Source organism: Guyanagaster necrorhizus, assembly GCF_019112545.1.
Source record: "Guyanagaster necrorhizus MCA 3950 unplaced genomic scaffold BT62scaffold_4, whole genome shotgun sequence".
NCBI lineage: Eukaryota > Fungi > Basidiomycota > Agaricomycetes > Agaricales > Physalacriaceae > Guyanagaster > Guyanagaster necrorhizus.
The window spans coordinates 2,263,657-2,276,369 of NW_025064883.1; the positions used below are offsets into that span (position 1 = coordinate 2,263,657).

At 47.5% G+C, this 12,713-nt stretch overlaps 5 protein-coding genes across 5 annotated transcripts; 4 read left to right on the forward strand and 1 right to left on the reverse strand.

Annotated features, from left to right (window-relative positions):
• Positions 1 to 415: 415 nt before the first annotated feature.
• BT62DRAFT_928159 (tryptophanyl-tRNA synthetase) lies at positions 416 to 2,342 on the forward strand. Its single transcript, XM_043185450.1, has 6 exons — positions 416 to 589; positions 621 to 883; positions 938 to 1,057; positions 1,108 to 1,154; positions 1,211 to 1,872; positions 1,932 to 2,342. The coding sequence occupies exons 1-6, from the start codon at positions 506 to 508 to the stop codon at positions 2,112 to 2,114; spliced, it is 1,359 nt and encodes a 452-aa protein (XP_043044378.1). The 5' UTR covers positions 416 to 505; the 3' UTR covers positions 2,115 to 2,342.
• Positions 2,343 to 3,262: 920 nt separating this feature from the next.
• Positions 3,263 to 4,710, forward strand: BT62DRAFT_1001726 (uncharacterized protein; the record flags this gene model as incomplete). Its single annotated transcript, XM_043176772.1, has 9 exons — positions 3,263 to 3,293; positions 3,354 to 3,421; positions 3,469 to 3,549; positions 3,664 to 3,857; positions 4,005 to 4,167; positions 4,223 to 4,326; positions 4,358 to 4,420; positions 4,476 to 4,569; positions 4,645 to 4,710. 9 exons carry the CDS (start codon positions 3,263 to 3,265, stop codon positions 4,708 to 4,710), a joined length of 864 nt encoding a protein of 287 aa, XP_043044379.1.
• Positions 4,711 to 5,802: 1,092 nt separating this feature from the next.
• On the reverse strand, positions 5,803 to 6,797 carry BT62DRAFT_928161 (uncharacterized protein). Its single transcript, XM_043185451.1, has 5 exons — positions 6,617 to 6,797; positions 6,512 to 6,567; positions 6,137 to 6,455; positions 5,978 to 6,082; positions 5,803 to 5,916 (listed from the first exon to the last, which is right to left on the reverse strand). The coding sequence occupies exons 1-4, from the start codon at positions 6,767 to 6,769 to the stop codon at positions 6,014 to 6,016; spliced, it is 597 nt and encodes a 198-aa protein (XP_043044380.1). The 5' UTR covers positions 6,770 to 6,797; the 3' UTR covers positions 5,803 to 5,916; positions 5,978 to 6,013.
• Positions 6,798 to 7,181: 384 nt separating this feature from the next.
• On the forward strand, positions 7,182 to 8,427 carry BT62DRAFT_542108 (1,4-benzoquinone reductase). The gene is made up of 4 exons (XM_043181318.1): positions 7,182 to 7,578; positions 7,640 to 7,793; positions 7,849 to 8,062; positions 8,115 to 8,427. The coding sequence occupies exons 1-4, from the start codon at positions 7,412 to 7,414 to the stop codon at positions 8,237 to 8,239; spliced, it is 660 nt and encodes a 219-aa protein (XP_043044381.1). The 5' UTR covers positions 7,182 to 7,411; the 3' UTR covers positions 8,240 to 8,427.
• A 770-nt stretch (positions 8,428 to 9,197) lies between these two features.
• Positions 9,198 to 10,953, forward strand: BT62DRAFT_1046042 (uncharacterized protein; the record flags this gene model as incomplete). The annotated part of the gene is made up of 5 exons (XM_043178474.1): positions 9,198 to 9,434; positions 9,499 to 9,984; positions 10,067 to 10,212; positions 10,387 to 10,503; positions 10,576 to 10,953. Exons 1-5 carry the CDS (start codon positions 9,341 to 9,343, stop codon positions 10,951 to 10,953), a joined length of 1,221 nt encoding a protein of 406 aa, XP_043044382.1. The 5' UTR covers positions 9,198 to 9,340.
• Between the last annotated feature and the right edge of the window lie 1,760 nt (positions 10,954 to 12,713).

Below are 12,713 nucleotides of genomic sequence, written 5' to 3' on the forward strand. Positions count from 1 at the left end.
TGTTACATCTCCCACGCCTGCACACTGTAATTCTACATGCCCATCCATCCGCAAGGTTTTCCATCAATGCCACACCCGCAACGGAGACCATGTCATGTCCGGGAATATCAAATCCAGGTCTGAAATATATCATAATGAAGAGGTTGAATGTCCTAATTGTCCGGTGACCTGCTTCATCCCCCGGATCCTGGCATCGAACAAGTCATGACAGTGTCCCTCGGACTTGTCCACGTAGATGTAACAGATGCTTGAGGATCTGGAGCGACCTTTCCGATGCGGCTGTTTCATGTGTAAACATAGGTTTCGGTGCAAGAACAGAAGGAAAAAACATACTAGAACATCGAAAAAGGATTGCTAACAGGTGCGTGATTAGTCAGCATCCCCGGCTATATCGGGCTTCCTCAAAAAAGTTGACTCGATCTCCCGCGTGTGATCATTTCTTTGCTCTGCGACAAGGGATAATTTCCTGATTCATTTATACCCCCTATTTTGAACACTCTCTTCTATGTCTGCCTCACCAGTCCCAGAACCAGCGGTTGAGAAGCTGGGATCTTCACTAGCGGGTACATCTCTCCAAGAGTACGTGATCCACCAATATCGTGTCAGGAGTCTAATTTGAGCTCCCACCTAGCGCAATACTAGAAGGAACGACAGACACAAATGCCCCTAATGCCCAAATTTCCTCGCCCGAGCAAGTTGTTACACCATGGGACGTACAAGGAAGCGTATCTTCCGATGGGAAGCAGCAAGCAATCGATTACGATAAGCTCATTGTCCAGTTTGGTACCCGAAAAATAGACGACGCACTATTGGAGAGGTTCGAAAATTTGACTGGGAAGAAACCGCATATCTTTCTTCGGCGTGGATTGTTTTTCTCGCATAGGTGCGTCGCTTCTGTATAACGTTCTCGATCGAGTCTGCTAATCTCTAGCAACAGAGAATTTGACAAGCTTTTAGATCGATATGAGCAGGGAAAACCCTTCTTTTTGTACACAGGACGTGGGCCCAGTAGCGACAGCATGCATCTTGGCCACATGATACCTTTCGTGTTTACAAAGTGAGAACTTTCGGCCGGTATCCCGGTTTCGTTCGCTCAACTGCTTCCAGATGGTTACAAGATGTCTTTGACGTCCCGCTGGTGATACAGCTTACAGGCACGCATCTGGCATCGTTTTACATGCACATGCACGTTCATCTGATTGCCGCGTAGACGACGAAAAATTCCTATTCAAACAATCCCTAAAGCCGGAACAAACCAAAGCTTTCGGAAGGCAAAACGCTCGAGATATCATCGCCGTTGGCTTCGACCTTTCAAAAACATTCATATTTAGCAATTATGATTACATCTCCGGTCCCTTCTACGAGAACATCTCAAAAGTCTCCCGGCAGATCACTTACAGCCAAGCCAAAGCTACATTCGGGTTCACCGACTCGGATAACATCGGTCGAATTCACTTCGCCGCCATCCAATCCGCTCCTGCCTTCTCCAACTCGTTCCCACATATATATGGCACCGTCTCCAACATCCCCTGTCTTATTCCTTCAGCCATCGACCAGGATCCGTATTTCCGTCTTACAAGAGACGTCGCGCAGAAACTCAAGTACCCGAAACCGATGACGCTGTATTCCAAATTCTTCCCCGCGCTACAAGGATCTCAGACCAAGATGAGCGCCAGCGATCCCAACTCGGCGATCTACATGAGCGACAAGCCGGCACAGATCAAAAACAAGATAAACAGACACGGATTTTCTGGTGGCCAGGAGACGGAAGAGGAGCATCGCCGGTTGGGCGGCAACACAGATGTAGATGTCAGTTATCAATACTTGGCATGTCTGTTGGAGGATGACGATGAGCTTGCAAAGATCGGAGAGGTCAGTTCCATTTCCATTTTCTCCCAAGTTTTTAGATTGTTTATGAAATACTTGTACAGGACTATCGGGCGGGACGATTGATGACGGGACAGCTGAAAGCCAAGTGCATAGAGGCTTTGCAAAAGTTCGTTGCAGGTTACCAGGAGAGGCGGGAAAAGGTCACAGACGAGATCGTCTCGGCGTTCATGGATGCTAACAGAAAGATAGTTCCTATCATGGGGAAGGCGCAGACCGCGAATTAGAAATAGATCGGGAAGAATACTAAAGTCTTGTGTAAAGCAATTTTCTCATTAAACGTCCAAGCTGGATGTTTCGGATACCTACTTACAGGTGCTTGCATACTCCAGATGCTTCCTTCCTATATACAAGGCGATGTGTATTCGTAACAATGTCTTGACGTAAGTTGTATTAAAGTAGCAAGAAGCATAGTTTGCCACGGAAAGAACTGCCATGTTTCGAGTCCCCACTTGCCGCCCCTACTAACAAGGGCTCAATAGTATCGCTGATGACGAATGCGAATGCAGTTCGTTAGACCCGATGGCCTGAAACCCGTTGAGCGAAACTTGTGGGGAAAGTTACAGTTAGTACAGATTAGCATTTCTATGTTACGCTTATCGCTTTCGCCTTGACCTTAGCACTCTTTCTGATGCTTTGGACTCTGAATTAATTGATTGATTGAGCCTACGCTGCAGGGCAGTACCGTAGAGCCGCTTGAGGATTAGGACACACATTGGTATTACTCAATGTGCAAATTTACCGAGTTCTTCCTGAACCGCCCGACCACTAGTACGGTCGAGGGACCTTAAATCGCCTATCCCCTCACGTTACGACAAAAAGAGAATTAAAGTTCAAGGAAAGTGGGCGGAAAAGAGGACTGAGATTCGGTTATTGAAGGCCACGGTGTCGCATGGAGAAGCTCACCGCTAGGCAGTATATCAGATTTGGCACCCTCACATACGCAACGATGCATGAGAGGAGCAAGTAGCAAGGACAGGGTAAACGGAAACTGATGATGTTCCCAGAATCATCTAGGCATCTTTTCATGACCTGGACTGAGCTGGTTTAAAATATTGGGGAAGATAAACACTGATAAGTCAAAAGAAATCATGGGACAAGCATGCCAATGGTCAAGATAATAATCATTGATGGACGGAGTTCGTTTCTAGGTCCTAAGGATGCCTTCTTCTTGAGTGGTGCCGTGTGTGAAATTACCCACGGAAGCTCATGGTCAGACACTGATGAAATAGACAAGCTAGACCAAAGTGATAGCCAACAACCACTGATTAAGAATAACAGAGTATCATAAGCACTTGTCTTTCTCACATCATTATCTCTCATTCTATGAACTTGAACGAGCGGGTCTGAAATTGGACCAACAAGCGCCCATAAAATGGCGGAACACCTGGGCGTGTCCACATGTTGTACACTTATACATACGTACTAGTAGCAATAAAATTGACGATACCTGTCAAAACACGTAGATTTATATGGTCTCTTGAAGCGGCAGAGAGTCATCGAGACCCATAATCTGCTGGCCTTGAACCTGACTGTCATACATGGGCTCGTGCCCTTCCACCACAATCTCAACTTCGGAAGCCGCAAATCGAGTTTGTTTCCAGCAATTCTCCTTCCCCGATTACCATTGCATCGCACTTGATGCATCCTCAGATAGCCAAGGTGCGATCCTTGACGCTTTCAAATGCACGTCCTGACGATCCTTTGTTCGGGATGCTGCCGCCGAATCTAGAACACCTATCGCTGATTTCATATCCCGAGCCCTTCATGCTCTAGTGGCTCCCAGAATCAGAGATTCCTGTCAATATCGTTGCTCGTTCTGCGACCAGCTCAATTCTAACCTCTGGCTCTTTCGAAAAGCTCATGAGCCTGAATATATCATACCAATGGGAGTCAGACCCAGCAGGGGTCTTCCTCCTTGACCTTATTCCTCGAACGTCACCCTACCTGGAATTTCTCGAGTTGAATCGGTATGGCTGGAAAGGGAGTCCTTTTGATATCGTAGTATGATTTTCCTACCTTTGCACCAAAGCCTATACTTATGCATCGAGCAATCATCATTAGAAATGTTACTCCGGAAGCTCAAGTATCTGTCACATCTACGTTTGAATTTGGAGAAATCGGGGGGGAAGCCGTCATGATTTGTTCGATACCAAGATCGAAGAGGATAGACCCACCACCACGAAGCAGGGAATGCGACAATTAGGACATTCGCTTTCTTCATTACGACTTTGTTTCATGGCTCGATTTGATATTCCCGGACATGGCACGTTCTCCGTTGTGGGTGTGGCATCAATGGAAAATTGTGTGGATGGATGGACGTCTCGAATTACAGGCCATAAGAGTATATGATACACTTCTATGCCCCTATCTCCAGAATAGCATGTATGCGATCATCCCTTACGGCCTTCTTATGATGCGCGTGCATTTCTTGTCTCAGTGCGTGACATTACATATGCTGATGGGAAAGTCCACACCGTGACGTTGGGGAGCGATTGCGGTCTGGATGTGAGATCAGAAGAAATCACGATAAGTGAGTGTTCCACTTATGGATTGAAGCATATGAACTGATGATCTGGATGTGGCAGACGCATCGGTGAGCTAGGGTGGTGTGGGTGTGAGGAAGGGGCAGAAGGGGGATGCGGCAGGAATTTAGATTCGCCGTCTGTTGGAAGTGCATCAGTATGCTTCCCATGAGGTGAGAGAAATTGATGTCACAGCGGAGGTTATTGATTCTGATTCATAGTGATCGCCTAGGCAAATGAAACCCTTCCATTCTGCAAAACTGACGATACCGTACATGCGCTTCCGACTATACTTTAGCCCATAAACGCTTTTGGAAAATAGGTTCCTGTCACAGGAAAATGAAAAGTTTTTAAGGATCGCCCCTACGGACTCCTACCTCGGCCCACTTCTGACATCTCGTGCTGTGACTATGATATGGCTAGTAAATTAAAAGACGCACATGTCTCATCCACCACAAATCCATGTACAGACTCTTAAGTGCCTATTTTATGAGTAATACGGTTCCGATAATGAGGACGAAGATGATGACTTTCCGGCTCTATTTAGGGAACCAACTACTCAGCTTTTGCAAAGAACGGTCTTGTATGTGATACTGAATGTAAGACGTGTGTTTAAGCATGAGAACGGTGGCCAAGTTGAGCCAGCACGTTGGAGGATATAGATTTAGACTGGGACTGCGCTGGTTCAACGTGAAGGGCAGATGAAGGTTGGGTCGTAGACGGAGATCCAAAACGGAAAGTGTTAGCCCGTATATCTTGGAAATACCTTCTTTCATTGGACGCCTACACCGTATCAATATGATTATCGGATGATTCCCATTTCCAGCCGTATCGATTCATCCCAAGAGATTACAGGTAGGGTGACGTGGTGACGTCCGAGGAATAAGTCCAATGAGGAAGACCTCGGTCCAGTCTGACTCCTCCCATGGTTTATGGGGTTTCCGAAAGAGCCAAGGTTAGACTTGTGCTGGTCGCAGAACAAGTAACGATATTGACAGGAATCTCCATCTTTGGGAGTCACCAGAGCGTGAAGGGTTCGGGATATGAAACCAGCGACAAGTGCTCTAGGTTTGGCGGCAGCGTCCTGAACAAAGGACCGTCAGGACGTGGATTTGGGAGCGTCAAGGGTCGCATCTTCGCTATTTGAGGACGCGTCAGGCACGATGTGATGGGAATCGGAGAAGGGGAATTGCTGGAAGCGATCTCGATTTTCAGCCTCCGAAGGTGAGATTTAGGAGGATGGGTGGGAACTCGTGTATGACAGTCAAGTCTGTGCCCAAAAAGGCACAGCTCTCTCAACAACAGAAAGGGTGCGTCGAGGCTGTATTACATGCTTCTGCAAGCTGGAGTCGACTGGGTAAGCTCAGATGCTAGAGAATAGAGCTGAAATCGGGGGGAAACAATGAAGTTCTGGGGCCTTCAAATATTCACGTGCGCCACCGAAAAAGACAGGCTAAAGGCAGAGCGGTGTTAGGCCCGTTTTTTTTTCCCGGTCATGGTCGATCTGAATACCCAGCCTGACATGGATATGTGGTAACTTGAAATGACTATAATTGGCTGCATACCTTTTACATTGACAAGAAAAGTAGCGAAAACCTCCATCATCTCTGAGTCGAGACAATATCAGAGACCATGCCCTCAACTTGATCCTCATCATCATTTCTCTGACACTGCACACACCACACATGAGCAAAGTTGAAGTGAAAACAAAAGCCAAGACGTACCTGGTACATCGCCGTCCAGTATCCGGCCCAGTACATAGCATTAACCGCCCTTGTAAACGCTTCGTCCTGAGAAACCGTCTCCGCGGGGGGAGCAGGGAGGCTACTGGACGACGGCGCGATGACAGGGTCATCTCCGACATCGAGGGATGCGTCGTGGGACGGAACGAAAGTGTCAAAATTGATGGGTTTGGAGTCGCCATGGTCTGCCTCGTCGTCATAGTCTTGGTCCGCCGCCTCATCGTCATCCTCTTCCAGGGACGATGAATATTCGGTAACGTTTTCTTTGATCTTTGAATCATCGAAGGGGATGTTATACCATCTGTAATACTTTATTATCAAAGGGGCTCCATAGATGTAGATGACATGTATGCGCACAATGGTGATCTTTTCGTAGGATTTGTCTTCAAGGCGATATCGCCTCCGTGATAGGCCTGCAGGCGGTTCAAAAGGAGAAAGCACGAAAAAGAAGAAGGAACGTACGGCATACTCTTCATGGACAGCTTCCCAAGCATCAATGAGCACAGAATCGTCCCAAAGTTCGGCGTGAGTGAGCTCCCTGCTTTCCTCGAATGCGACTGTTGTATTTCCGTTTGTCTTAAGTTTCTTGGATGGTGGCAGCGAATCATTGAACATTGATGAATGAGGATGGACGGAGTAGGGGCCGAACAAGTGGGCCGTCTGCAATTTCCGTTTTGATGGCCGACGCTAACATTCCCAAACACCGTCGCTTTTTTTGCCAGAGATCCTGCTTGCATCAATGGATGGCCGTGAAGGATCTGCTTGCATTCATAAACGAAATGTTTGAAATCGTGGAAGGAGCTCTACGAGCAAGCGCCCAAGCGGCGCCCACGCGTAATGCGACAATAAAAAAAAGGGCTAACTTGCTATAGGTGTGCTATCGGTGCCGACTCCGTTCTATCTGCAATTTCAAAGTCCTCCAAGGTTCAAGTTCTCCCCATTCTGGATGAAATTTCCGTCTGTACTTACGAAATTACGTTTAGACAACGGGCCTAACTTTTAATACAGCATGAAAAGGGGGTCCTTGACGGTGTCTACTGTAGCTCTGACTCTTTGGTTACCAAAAGACCCTCATGGTAATCGCAAGAACTGCCTGGGAGAAATTGCGCTGCCTATTCTGAGCCTGTATCCTGACCTAAAATAGATATGACCTTCAGATGACGCCGTGGGTATAAAGGTCACTCAGGAGGGAACCACCTCTTCTACCACAACCACCATCATCAGCGCTTACCCTTGCACACTCACAAATCTTACAATATGGCTCCCAAGATTGCGATCGTCATCTACACCATGTACGGTCATATCGGGAAAAGTGCGTACGTGAACACATTGCATTGTCTATCACCCACCAATTGCACTTCTATAGTGGCTGAGGCCATCCTTACGGGTATCCAGAACGGCGGTGGCCAAGCTACCATTTACCAGTTTGTGTCCAGTTGCTTGTATACATCATCACTGGCAACTCACTCATGTCTCACCTTTCAGAATACCCGAAACCCTTTCCGCTGAGATCCTCGGCAAGCTCCATGCACCCCCCAAGCCAAACTATCCTGTTCTCACTCCAGATATGCTTCCCAACTTTGACGCGTTCGTTTTTGGTATCCCGACACGTTACGGAAACTTCCCGGGTCAATGGAAAGTGCGTCCGTCCTTAGTTTTGTCTTTGTACGTAATGGTGTCTCACGCGTTTCCAGGCCTTTTGGGACGCCACCGGCGGCCTCTGGATGAAGGGGTCGCTCTCCGGGAAGTATGCGGGCCTATTCATCTCTACAGCCAGCTTGGGAGGAGGCCAAGAGTCCACTGCTATTGCTGCCATGTCCACGCTCTCTCACCACGGCATGATCTACGTTCCTTTTGGATACGCCCACGCATTCGCTAAGCTCACCATCCTCTCCGAGGTGCACGGAGGTGAGGTCTATTGGAATTGTCCACACTGAACGAACTCTGAAGCGCTGTACAGGTTCTCCGTGGGGCGCCGGAACTTTCGCTAGTGCTGATGGTTCCCGACAGCCTACCGCCCTCGAGATTGAACTTGCTAACATCCAAGGCAAGGCGTTCTATGAAACCGTGAAGAAGGCTTTTTAGGTCACAATGGGTCGATGGAGAAGTCAAAAGAGAAGTTTTAGGTTGTAAACCTGTACGTGTATTACTAACTTGCCGTCGAAGTAAAAGAAGTATATATATGTAAAGTTAGCACGAGTTCACATATCGTTGAGCAAGGCGATGTGGTCCGTATACAGAGGCTGGATAAAGGTAACGTGGACATGGGTCGATCCATCTCAAAAATTTTTTTGAGTTCCACTGTTTCCACCGCTGTCCATGTCGTTTCATTCGATATGTAATATTCACCTTAATCATAGATGATAACTAGACTATGCAGGGAGCTGGATATTGTCATCATAATCCAAAGTCCTCCGGGGGTGCGGATGTACTACTATCGTACTCATACTAGCAATCTACATGATGCGAGGGGACCTTTTGGCAGTCATCTCAGATATGATGGCCACAGGAGCTCCCTCAATGCATGTTCTTCACGCAGTTCGATGTAAAGTAGAGGACGTAGGTGTAGACAAAGAGCTTCATGTAGGTCCATGGCATACGTTACTACTCGAGTCCATCTTTCTGCTCCCAGCCCTGGAATCACTCGATATCGATGCGTCGTGGACGTCAACGACAGAAGCCTTCTCCTCTCAGGCTTTCTCCTTGCGCTACGCCAACCTCCGTCATTTTTCCTACGGTGCTCCGTTCTTCCATTCGCGCACAGCCATTCGAACTGAAGGCTGTAGCAAAAGAGGCCCTGAACAGATCAACGTCGAGATCCAACAATTTGCGGCTCATCCTCAACTCTAATCAGGGCCCTTTTCGTAGAAAAAATACAGGTCGACCGTTATTGGACCGTTACGTCCTCGCGACTTTGACGATTGATGATAGAGGCCGCGGTGGATCGTGAACTTGTTAATAACTAATTCCAAGTCCTGCCCAGACTAATGATCATCGATGAGGGGGTGTCTATTTCGGGTAATCGGCGGCCGTGACCCCCAGAGCCCCTACTTGGCTCCCCCTGACCCCCAGCTAATCTATTCATTCCCAGCTGCCATTGTCCCCTCCTCTTCTGATTCAGAAGTTAGACACAAGGTATGGTGCGGAGAAACAAGATCTCAGAGCTCTACGTCCTAACACCACTAAATGGAGGCCTACCAAACGTTACTTTGCTCACTCATATCACTCTTCTCAACCCGTCTCCGTTTCTCACGTTTTTTGAACACAAGATCTATCACCAGTGCGTTTCCTTTTCGCTCTTTCACTGCCTTCCCATACTAACGTTTGTTTGCCCTTTTTTTCAGTGGACCCATCCAAGCTCGCCATTGCCTTCAAGCCCATGGACGAGGACGCGGAGCTGCAGTCCTCCCCTACGCCCTGGTTCGTAGTGACCAAGGCTCTATCTGAGGTCTATTACAAGGGCTTGCCCTCCGAACCGCTCCTCATCGCTACAACCAATCCCAGCCCCTTCGAAGATCCAACTGGCCTCGAGGCCTACTCTGTCCTCAAAGAGCTTAGGGAGCTGGGTAACCACCCCCTCGCTAGTGTTTGGGACCACGGTTTGGCCGACCGCCTTCGCAGGAGCCTGAACATGACGTGCGTGAACTGGACTAGTATCGAAGCGCTCCGCATTGTCAAAGACGGAGAGTCCTCCGGACCTGTTATCGTCTGGATTGGCGTCGAGTTCGGGGCACTCACCTTCGAGGAGGGCAGCAACGTCGCCTTCAATTGCCACGCGTTCATCAACCGTTACGGTTTCCGCGACTACCATGTAGAAATCAAGGAGTCACGTTATGAGACAAGAGGGCAACAGGTTCTTTGATCCCGTCCCCTTGCCCGACCCAACTTTCACCACTCGCGACCCATACACAGTGACATTCGGCATCCCGATCTCGACCAAGGATAGGCCTTGGGCTGAGGGAACTGGCAGCTTCTACCTCAGTGCTGGTGGTGATGACAAGGGCAACAACAGGGAATGCGAGCGCAGGAACAACAGCAGGGCACATGAAGACATGACCGTCCTTGGCACCGCGAGGAGGCAGGGAACGATTTGCAGAAGGCGGAGACGGGGCTGAAAGCACTCGGGGACTTGGGCCCGGGAGATTGCCACTCACTGGGGACCGAAGGAGAAGCGTGTCTTCAGGGAGCTCACCTGAGCCCCTCCCATCGCCTATTCCACTGAACCCGGGGAGTATACCCTGGACCTTGCCGTCATTAAGATCGATGCCGGCAAGCTTGACGCCAACAACTACTGCGGCAACACCATCAACATTGGCGACAAGTACACATGCCAGGAATTCATGGAGAAGGTCTATCTGCACCCCACCAGCTCTACATCCTTCAAATTCCCCACTGATCATCTCATGACACTCCAAGACTAGGTCTCCAAGACCGTCCTCATGAATCCGTGCGAGCCATGCTTGGTCATCTTCAAAAATGGCGCCAATACTCTGACCACCATCAGCAAGGCAAACAACGTTTCGTCGTACATGTGCACCCATTTTGCCGGCAAGTACTGGGAGTTGAGGGAGTGGCTGATCATTCCCACTGACAAGAACTCAGGCCCATTCTCCAGGAAAGGGGACTCTGGATCTTGCATCACCGACATCTTCTGCCGCATCGTTGGCATCCTCACTGGCAGCTCTGGTGCCACCGATTCCTCCGATGTGACTTATGTCACCCCTATATCCTTCATCATGAAGGTACTCCACACTACAAAGTTCTTCAAGTATGCCCACCTCAAACCAGTCCTCATCTAGGAGGGCATCCAAAATTCATTTATGATGAAATTTCTTTTTCAGAACATCACAAGGTGGAGAGAGGTGGATCTGCCTTGCTTTCTTTTCTTTTCTTGCTCTTCTACTATTGTAATGGATGGGCCCGTTCTACTTTCTTTTTCATAACATAAACCTGGACTTTATTTGAACTATGCTTATCTATGCACTCCACTCTTATCTATGTATAAATACTTGATCATGCTTAGAATTATGCCAGTCTTCCTTATCTTTTTCCTCTGAATTGAGGTGTCTTCAACCCAGTCCTTGATTCATCCTTGTGTGCTGCTACTGACTATCATCACTAACATCACATATTTTTGACCAGATTGAAGACACCTTGATTCAGGAGGAAAAGGTAAGAAAGACTGGCATAATTCTAGGCATGACCAAGTATTTATATGTAGATAAGAGTGGAGTGCATAGATAAGCATAGTTCAAATAAAGTCCAGGTTTATATTATAAAAAAGAAAGTAGAACAGGTCTGTCTGTTACATACACTCTCCAATGTCTTGTGATCAAGGCATTCCTTCTAATAACAGCTATGTCAACACCTTCAAGCAACATCCCTACAGTTCAACAAGCTGTTGTCCTCTGGATTATTAACATCCATATCCTGCACAACCTCCTTCTGATCCTTGCCCTAGCTGCTGGTCTTCTTCTGAAACTTCAAGCCTACAAGACCATCAGATGATGATGAGGCCAACAGTGTGCCAGTGGTAGAGGCCATCGATTAGAGCACAAAAGGTTTCATGGCAGCAGATAATGTGGGTTTATCAGTGGTAGACATGCTAGAGGCTGTGGATGTGGATGCAGCATTTGACATTGGTGCAGAAATGGACAAGGGTTGTGTGGAGATAGTTGACTGGTGAGATAGACCAGGGTGGCTATGTGAGCCAGTCTTCAAGGCTTGGACATCATGAAAAGGGTGATTGATAGCATGTATATCCTTAGCCCTCTGCTTGTCAAGCTTCTTTGTCAAAATCAAGTTCATCTTTCTTTTCTGAAACTTGGTCTCTCATTCTCTTCTTTATCTATTCTCTATTAGCTCTCATTTTCTCAACTTCTCCAGTTCAGCCCTTTTTATAGCTGACAATGGTTCGACCTTTTGCATAGGGGCAACAGGCAGCAAGTTATTGATCTTGATGGTTTTGTTTGGCATCTTCCAATGGCTAGTCATCTTGTTGATATAAGAAAAAGCCTTTTTCTCCTGTATGGTAAAGTACAGTTCATGATAAGTAGTCTTGACCAAGTACTCATAACCAAAAGGCATTGGCTGATTGGTGGGTATATTGCCACCCTTCTTCATCACTATATTGGCTAGGATGCAGCAGCATAAGACCTGAGAGCAGTCCAACACAATGTTATTGTTATTCACAAGATTCTTAATTGTCAATTGCTGGAGTGTCATCTTCATGGCATTGAAGTCATAAGGTCTAATGCTGATGATGATCTCTGGAGCTATCATGTGTTTATGTAGGCTGCAATGAGACAATGAGCACAAATGAGAGGCATCAGAGTGCTTGGAAGGGAAGTGTGGCAAGATTTCAGATAAGTCTTGCTATTTATCCTTATCACACCATCCCAATCTGACTAGATCTATGGTCAGTGAGCCAATGAACATCTCCACACTCTTATCTATGTTCTCTATCTGAGATATAGGTAATTGTGATATGGCCTTGACATCCAAGATGTCCAGATAATCTTGGAGCACAGCTGTGTAACTCTGAGCATCACTATAGGGC